Genomic DNA, 10,168 nt, shown 5'->3' on the forward strand with positions numbered 1-10,168 from the left:
TTCCACCCACAGTAAATCTCATAATTTTTATTATAATTTGTATTTATTTGATTTATTGCCGCGAGATGGAGTATAAACTAATGTGAACGATGGCGAAATTGTTACGTAATTGTGTTTCAAAAATAAAGTTAACTAATGGTATATACAGAATTAAAATATACAAACAAATAAAAAAACGGAAGAACAGAAAAAAAAGCGATATTTCTGGATAACAATTTAAGGTGAGTGAGCAGTCCTAACTGTAAAAGCATGATCTTGCTTCAGCAAATTAAGTCCATTTGTCGAATACAGCATGTAAAAACAGCAAGCAACAAAATGTGACTATACAGATACCATTATTATTATTATTATTATTATTATTATTATTATTATTATTACCCCAAGACCTCATGGAGTCAAAGATTATTATTTTTTTTTTTACTTCAGCTCTTTGTTTACATTTAATTTATAAATGTTTCAGAAATGAACTAATCGTTTGAAGTGGCATCCATTTCTGTGCAGTTATCGATATGCATATTGAAAACACCTGCATATTACTGTTTCCAGTTTATAGTATTTCACATATCTGTACTCGATTCTTTGTTATAAAAATTTGCACTTTGGGATCTACCGCACCAAAACTATATACGAAACTGAATTTATACAAATATTTAAAAAAAATTTTTTTTAATAAATATAATCTTAAGCATTTATGAATTTTTCAGTTTATATCTATAAAACTGATTGCTAATGACTAATGAAAGGATAGGTTTCAAAACGTTTGAAAAAGCAGTGCTTTAAAGAGCGTTCAGTCGTACCGCGTGGTAGCCGATTAATCGCTAAACGGCAACCTAAAACGATACTCAGGAATGGACGGTAATTAGCTTATTTCTTACCCAGTGATGAAATGGTCAGAACTTGACCGTTAATAGTGACTTATAAAGCTTGAAAGTCAGGAAGAAGTATTTATTTCCACAAACATTTCTTTATGTTAATTCTAGCCTAAACGTTTTCTGGATTACATTCGTGTCATAACGCATCACTGCCCTGTCCATCCGACAATGTTTAGGGAGGATCCAATAATGATATTATAATATTTGTATGAGGTTTTTCCTTCCTTTTCTCCCGCGTCCCTTTGCGGGGGGGGGGAGTCCTCCTAATGAGGGATTAGGAGGACTCCCCTTTTTATGACTGTAAATCCGTTTGTGTTCACGGGGCCAGTTTGCCTGTTCAAAGGACGAAACCCTCTGCATGAGATCGGCTAACTCACACTTTAGTAGAAAGAGATAAAGGTTCCTTACGTCATGGACGGGAATCGAACCCAGGTCTTTCCGACCAAAGGACTTCGTCTATACCGACTAGGCTCTTCAGATCCAATCGAATTCAGAAACGCACTAACGTAGACTTAAGGTTTTATTTTATCGAGAGTTTTTATTATACTGAATGTTTTCAACGTCTAGAATGGCAGAGAAGAAGTTATTTGATTTTTTCGATAAAAGTGATTCATGAGATAAGTGTTAGAACCGAAAACCTATCGAAAAGTAATATCATTAATTAAAAAAAAAAAAAAGATAATAAATGGTCTTGTATCACTTATGAAAATGCAATTTTTTTTTTCTTTGCTGACTGATAAACGCATTCATTTATAAGTAGCTAACATATTTGCTCAACACTAGTAGTTATACAGAATAAAAATGAGCCAAAACATTAACACATCATTACATTGACCAGACCAGGGATTAAACATTGATTTAATCCCGGATCTGGCTTTAAGCTAAGATCTGACTAGTGAGATATTTGCTTCACGGGTGAGCGAACACAAAATTTTCAATCCCTACATAAAGAATAATGTGAAACTGTTGACGATCCCGATGTTTCAGCTTCTGAAATATCGGGACCATGGTATCGAAATCACAAAGTTTTTGTCAAAAAACTTTTGGATGAAACTTGTAGTCTCTAGAGCGTTTGAACAACCCAAACCTTACTCGTATTTCCGCATTTGATTTTTTACCGTTCTTTGAAACTTGGGAGGTCCAATTGTGGGCACCCTGTACTTTCTTTAACCCGATATGTAGATATGAAGAAGTGAAGCACTTCGTTTACTTTTATATACATTGTATATCCTGTAATGTTTTGTAGATTGTTGGGAGGACGTTACACAATAGATATTTGTTTTGCCGTCTGTTCTAGCGCAAGTTATTTCTGGACTTTGACTGGAAGGATTATTTATTGAAATGTGGTATTTGAAATCTTTACGAAATATGAGTAACTGTAATAAATGACAATGAACTGGGGTAGACAGATAAATATTTATGTAAATTCATGAAAAATGTAAATAGATATTTATGGAAAGGTAGAATATGGAATTCACTAGTCTTCATTAGCAATTTTGTTGTTGTTTAATATACCAGCATAAATATCATATAATCACCACTTCGTGACACATGTTTATAAATTAACTACGTATAAATAGCCATGCTTATTGTAAATTGTCGGTTTTACAAAATACAGAGATTTATTGTACAGCTTTCTGTTTACATTAAGACGCAAACAGCTGGTGATTCCGTTTGTAACTAGTCATGGGGTGTAGAGTAGACTTGATAAAACATTGGCATTTATTGCTGCCCCCTCCCCACAACACTTTTTTTTTTTTTTTTTTGAAGATCATGTGAAATTGAGTTTATACGAAGAACGCACTGTTTAAACAGTAATTTAATCCTATATGCTTCTTATCTTGCTAACCTTACAGATGTCTCGGTTAAAAGGGAGTTGACACCAACTTTGCTGTTGCGTTTCATTAGCAGATTGATACCAACTTTGCTGTTGCATTTCATCAGCAGATGCCTAGGTTAAAAAGGAGTTGACACCAACTTTGCGTTTAGTAATAAGAGAGAAACAATACCCTCAGTAATTCGGTTGACATCTGAATTTTTAATATCATTTATTTGTGTTTTAACTAATTAATTTCAAATCAGGTATTAGCGGGGAATATTAAACTAACTAGATAAAATAATTAACAGCATAGAAGGTAGGTTTCAAATTCACTTCCCTCCCCCATTCTAACCACCTACAAAAGGTTGGAAATGTATATAATATTGGTAGATCAAGGGTTAGATAAATGAGAACTCGGTTCCAAAGACCAAATATGTCCATTTTTATTGTACTTTAGGCCTCCATAAGCAAGACGATATCGAGCCAAATGGTGCAAAGTCATCCTGTGGTAAATACTGGGCAACTCATATATAGAAGTTAATGACTTCACATCAGGTGCCTTAGTATCCCATAATGCAAAGCACATATCCTTGCAGACATGTATAATGCTATACATTATGGGAAGGGCCACTACCTAGACCAGTTGCGACCTTTATTAAGGTCTCACCAGTGAGAGCTAGGCCCAAAAGAGATATTAAGGTTGAAGTAATGCAGAAGTCATATTTTCATATATGAGTAGCCAGATGGTGTCACACCTTATTATTAAAATACTCTGGGGTTAGAAATAGTTGTTGAAAGTTTTTTCAACAACTAAGGCAATTGATGTGAAGTCATTAGCCTCTATATACAAGTAGCCCAGTCGTGAAGTTACTTCACGCACAAACTTTCTTTGCTTACATTTGGATAAAGGATGAAACCAAGAATATAATTTCTTGAAAAAACTTCTAAGAACTGGTTCTACCCAGAATAACAACTCTGTGGTCGGCTAGAATTTTTGCTTCAAGATGGTTTTTTTCCCCCCCCCTCGCTGGTTGCAATATCGAGAATAAATTAGCTTACTTCCGCTACCGTCCTTTTGGGGATGCGGGCCGTGGCTAGCGGAATACTTTACGATATATGAAAGGACGAAGAATATGTTTACGCGTGATGGAATTTTATTCATATAAATGCAATGTGCTTGCAAGTTATAAAGGTTTGATAATTTTGATGATATATATGTAGGAAATGTAAATTAAATAACTTTAAACCAAATCACTTCTAAGTGGATTGCCAGAACACACGTTTGCCAAACAGGCTATTCCATTATTTCAAAAGTAGAGATAACGGATCCAGAAATGTTAAATGACGAAAAATTTTCTACAATACTTTGTGGTAATATACAACCATCCCTAAGTGTAGAGTTGGTTTCGCAAAAAAAGATTTCGTAGCATGAAATAATGCTACTTCACACAACAATATATTCAGCAAATAGAAACTCAATTTAAATTATCAATATTAGGCCTTCGCTAAATTTAATTGTTTATCGAAATGTATTATAATTAAACACAACCTCTTTTTATGTATGCATAATTTTCTAGTGCACAACTGAATTCTTTATTTAATCCCTTATAGTTTTTCACATTTTTAATAGATATTTATAATTTTACACATGTACACGTGTGAAAAAAAAATCATTATATCGCAGTTGTGATACAATTATTATTATTATTTTTTTAATTGTATCCCAACTTTTCAATAAATGAATAACACTAATTTTACTTTAAAATATATTATATATTCATTGTGACATCAATATTTAATTAAATACTGATTATTATTATTGTTGGCTTATTTATATTAAAAAAACAAAACAAATTCTTCTTTATAAGGCGTCCTTCACATCTACACCAATACCAGATGTTTTCTTTACTTTTTTTTTTCATAATTCGTTTTTTCCCCCTATGAAAAAAAATCATTAATGTGTGTGTATGTTCAGAGCACTAGTTCATTAACTTCTGCTGGTGTTTGGCATAAAATAAATACGACGCTTAGATGGAAATGTAAGCGTCGTATTTATTTATCACTTATTTGATATCGCTCGCTCGAGTTAAGTTTCCTTTGGCCTTTGACACTTTTTCAGTTTCTGTTTACTTCCCAGGAACGGAATGTGACATGTATACATTTACTTCACATAGACTTGTATGTTTTCAAGAGTACCCGTTCATGATATATATTTATAACAATTTTCATTACGAGATAAATGAAAATTTGTTTCATTTGTTCTATGAAATTTGATTCTATATTTTCTGTATATATATTTGCGCCTTCCAAAAGAATTATATCTCTGAAATTCAATGATATATTGTATGTAAATATTCGGTGTGCGATCATCATCACCACCACCACACCCTAGTTTCTGGATCAAAAAGTGGCATGAAAATCTTTCGTGTTTAGTCTCTAAGCAGACTTTTCGTATTATCTTAATGGGCATCAAGCCTTTCGTGAATGAAGGTTACTGTAATTACCATATCTTACAGTATCATTTACTGAATATCGTACCCAGTGGCGCCCCCCCACGGGGGGAGAAAAGGGGACTGAGTCCCCCAAAAGAAAAAGGAAAAAATACTAGAAAATTTCCCAAAAATCTTTTCCTAATTAAAATTAATTTTTTTTATTTATGTTGTGTCGTGTTTTCTATTTCTATACTACTTATGAATTAGCGGTCACATAAGGTGGGAATACCCTATAGCTCTCGGGAATCACGGCCGCTGTGAACGCAAGGCGAACGAGGTAGCGCTCGGGAGGACCCAGTGCTACTTCATTTGCCCGAGCCGGGCTAGAGGAGATCACGGGTTTCATGTATTGGTGATCACTGCAGATGCTCAGTCATAGGTCATATGCAATGCGTAGTGTGTATTCTCAAATCGCCTACTCAACTCTCCCCCCCCCCCCAAGATTAAATCCTGAGTGCGGCACTGATCATATCTATTCTGAATTCAGCTTTTTTTTTTTTTATGCTAATTCTATCCAAAAGGTTGTAAACATATAGTGCATTGGTACTCTAGGTGGGATAAGGATTAAGTAATCTGAAAATGCTGCTGCAGGTACCTAAACATGGAACTTCTTCAAGCCTTTTCAGGCCTCCAAATAAGCAGGATGGTGGCTAGTCTTGTAGTGGAGAGCGGATACATTATCCATTCGGTTAGTTAGGCTAGCCGAACTATGATTCTGTACTTAATCACAATAACATGCTATTCCGAGTCATGCAAAAATTCTCGATTTCGCACCTTGTTAAAAAATAGTCTCCCATTGCACTTGTAAAATAGGTCCACAAGCTTCAGATTTTTAATAATGTTTAAGAATTTTTTTGATTGATCCGAAATCGTCTTTTTGTATTAAACTTAACTACTAATGAATTACAGTATTTGAATGGTTGGTTACACTGCCCCGAGCATTGTCGTAATGCTGCAAAAAACTTCTGACATTGGTCGTCTGTTTTTGCGACTTTTGAAGCTTTCCACTCATTCACACAATTTTCTTTGATTTGTATGCGTTTTTCACTATAATGTACTGCATTCTCCGGTAAATCTAAGAGTTTAACCACTTCTGTGATAAAACTGTGATGGCAGAATGTCATTCATAAACAGAGAATCGGAAGGTGGAGCTAATACGTTCACCTCTCGATTGTATTTAACACAAATGTATATCGATAACCGGGAAGGCACTTTTTCTCTTTCTTTTTTAATGATAATTCCATCCACGAATAGTTATAAACCTTTTTGTCGCACCTTAGATAGTCAGATAGAGACCAAGCATAAAACCTTTTCGAGACACATGAAGTCTCCCCTAAACAGGGTAGTGGTGTCGGACTGGACTACGTTTACATTTAGCATTCATTAAGTATACTGCTTATTTTCAGGCACCATATTCCGCTCAGTCACTTTTGAGAAAAAAAAAGTTGAAAAATCCTTTAGCTAAGTTATGTGCTTCTATTATCCCCCCCCCCCTCTCTTCCACCTGCTAGCCACACTCCGCAATCTTTCACATCACCCCATAGAACTGATATATCATTATCCGCCTCTGCACTCTCCTCAGTGTTCTGCATCGCCCTGAAACTAGGCAACCAGACATGTTCACAGTAACCCAGGTGTTGCCTGGTAAAGAGGAACAGTAACTTCTTTGTTCTTATTTCTACTTATCAGTATCCTTCTCGATACAGCAGTTATCTTTTGTGTTCTTTTCCAAACAATGATAAGGGAAGCAAAATTGGAGAGCAGAATAAATAAAACCATAGAAAGTTCTTTCGTTATGTGGAAGATAATTAATTATGGAAAGATAACTTTGCGAACGTAGACGGCAGGAAAGTGACTACAGCAGAAGTAATTCAGTTGTTGAAAACCATTTTTGTTATGTAATCTAAAATGGAAATGTTATAATACCCGATATTGGGTGAAAGAGCAATTTTGAGTGCGCATTTTAACATAACGTAACAGCCTTATACGTAACTCGCTTTGACCTTTTTATATTTCCCCTTGTAGAATGAACACAGCTAGCTAGCTTCGATTAAAAGAAATAAATACTGTAAGGTTTTGGGAAGTCTGCTATAACTTTTTCCCCCTAAAAAATCTATTCAGAAACACGAGTTCCTGCTTTCTTGTTAATGCAAAACAGTCATTAACTGAATCGATACATGAAGTTTATAGTGACTCTGTCGCGACAGTCTCACTATAAACTTCCAGTAATTTCGAAATAAATGATACATTTCGTAAGTAACTTGTTCATGGTTATTTCTTCTTAAGAAATAGCTTTTTCTCACCAAGTAAGAAGAAGAAGCTAAATTAGAAGACGCATCACTGTTCATAATCGAAGAGAAAATTAAGGATGAAATATTAAAGAGGACAATCAGAAATCCCTTGTTACATCAGGTAGTTCTCAAACACTGTAGTGTGTACATTTTATAACTCTTTTATAAATAAATCTAATAAAGAAGACTAATGGTGTGTGTGATAATTTATAGCATTTTAAAATATAATAATATTTTGTGTGATAAACGGGGTTGTTTTTCTGTGCAAAATTTTTCTTATCGCAGAGCGTTTGAACTTTACACATCTTCGACATTGTACTGGTTTCAATATAACTGAATTTGTTACTTGGATGTTATTTAGAGTCCCATTGATGCATAATCGCTTCTAGTAATTTGGAAACTACTGATTAAAGACAACGTATATAGCCGTAAAATTTTGAAAGAGTATATATATATATATATATATATATAAATGAACTAGTATAATTGCACGATCTTAGTGAGAAACACATTTGTTGGATGTGAGCGTTGTCATTTAGAAACATACGTTCGAAACCATGTTGGATGTTCTCCGTATTGCGAATCGTGTGCATCAGGTTCTGCTTATGGGGGATATCGTTTTCGTTTTACCCTTCTGTTATATACCTTCCACTGGATTTTTATCTATTGTTTCTTCCCTCCTTAATCTGGTGCTTTCTTTTTTTTATGTCCAGACTACAAATAATTATGTCTAGCAAGTATGGGCTGTTTTGTGACCATTTCAAGTTGACGTTTGTAAGCGAGAAAAAAAAAAAAAAAAAACATTACTGAAACCGGCTAATTTAGCGTTTCTTAAAAAGTACTTTGAAAATTCTCTTTCAATTAAATTAAATTTATTTATTAAAGAAGACCTGGTTATAATCTGCATGTCCATCCCATTCCCTAATTATCTGTGGATTTGTAAAGAGTGAACATAGATCACAATTTCAGAGTTATTTTCTAAACAATATAAGATATGAAGAAAATTCACTCACAAGTCAAAACTTCGGCAAGCCTAGTGGCCTCTTCTAGATGAGCCTGGTGAAAGCATGAAAAAAGCTGTCCACGGCCAAGGATTCCCAAACCCCGAAGCTTAGATTCACGCTGTACACGTAAACCAAATTTGTGCTTGGTAGTTAATGTAGCAAATGTGAACAGCGGAATAACCCGCTTTTGCTTATCCGCTACAGAACTCGTTGGCATGGCTTGTTTTGAAGAGTCCACGAGACCTGGCTGCTGAAAGTGACTGGGACATCCGTCTTCTTAGTGTTTCAGCTTTTATATGACCCCCTTATTATTCAGGAAATTGCGTAATTTCCAAGAAAATATTTCTATATTTTATTCAGTTTTCTTACCTCATTTTGTCATCGTTCCCTTTCTTATGATTGGCTTTCATATCTGTTTTTGTGTTATAAAATTTTCATAATTGTTTTGAAATAATGCTCCCGTCGAATTGCGCATATACACAGGAAGTGTGGTCGTGGTTATTTTATTCCTTGTACCAAGAAGTGTTGTCGAAGAATAGCTCTTAATACCTATAGAAATGGAGAATATATATCTCCTTTCTGGCATCGACTAAAAATAAACGACTGCGTTTCCGCTGCTTAAAAAATAACAGGAAATTGTGGCGATTATCAACTTCTATTTTAGTTTCTCTATTTGAGAATAGTTATGCCGAATTGTCAGCGATGACTGGCTGCTGCGCTTTATATTTTCAATGGTTTGTAAAATTTTTCAAAATAATCTAGCGAATTGCGTAATTACAGCTGATATATTCACTTTGTGATTTTAATGTGTTTTAACACTTAATTACGAATTCTGAAGTCAGTTCGTTCCCTTCTCATCCATCCCTTAGGAAAGGTGGAGTCCCCCTAATGAGGGGTTTGCGAGGAATTAATGCAGCCGGCTTGTCACTCCTCTGCTGCATCACCCTAAGGGCAAGTATTCATGACGATCCGTGTGTGTGTGTGTGTTCTGGAGCCGGTTTGCCTGTTCTCAGGAACGAAAAACCCGAGTTTCTGCGTGAAAAAACTCTCTACCCCCTATGAGAATAATTCACCTTTAGTCGAAAAAGACCAGATAAAGATTCCTCACGTCATGGACGGGAATCGAACCCAGGTCTTTTTGACTAAAGGGCTTCGTCTTTACTAGGAGTATCAAACTCGTTTGGCTTTGGGGATGAATTGAAGCATAAACTAGATCTCGCGGGCCGGATAAGGACAATTATTCCTAAAAACCCTATTCATAGTATTGGTACATAATAATTTGACAAAAAATGTCTTTTATGTATACAAAAAGAAATGAAATAAAAACTTTTTTTTTTTTACCTTAATTTTTGTTGCAGCCTCCTGAAACTTGGCTTCTTTTCTTTTCCACCAGAATAATGACGTTTGGAGAGAAGCACTTGGTTGTTAAGGTTTTCATTATCTCTTTTAAATGGTCATCAGTTATTCTTGAATGATATTTTGATTTGTTTATGTGAATTCGAGAGAATAACTGCTCGCAAATATATTGAACTTCCGAACACAGACATTATTCTTGTAGAAAATAGTTTGAATTTAGGATATTTATCTCCCAAATACTGATAATATGTTTTTATGTCTACTTTTGAGTAGACCTAAGATAATTCACACTTCATATCTATCACTTCAAGTTGGAGTTCTTCAGGCACAATGT

The 10,168-nt window shown here is 34.7% G+C and overlaps 1 protein-coding gene across 1 annotated transcript in view; it reads right to left on the minus strand.

The window, feature by feature from the left end:
• LOC150106401 (hemocyanin C chain-like) overlaps nt 1–8,749 on the minus strand; it is a 35,090-nt gene extending 26,341 nt beyond the window's left edge. The window contains exon 1 of the mRNA XM_090393122.1: nt 8,488–8,749. Coding sequence (XP_090249248.1) covers nt 8,488–8,695 — 208 coding nt within the window. The 5' untranslated portion in view covers nt 8,696–8,749. The remainder of the gene's footprint in view (nt 1–8,487) is intronic.
• Nucleotides 8,750–10,168: the final 1,419 nt, after the last annotated feature.

The sequence above is a fragment of the Typopeltis vanoorti genome, chromosome 5 (assembly GCF_054136105.1).
Source record: "Typopeltis vanoorti isolate ZY-2024b chromosome 5, IOZ_Tvanoo_1.0, whole genome shotgun sequence".
Taxonomy (NCBI): Eukaryota; Metazoa; Arthropoda; class Arachnida; order Uropygi; family Thelyphonidae; genus Typopeltis; species Typopeltis vanoorti.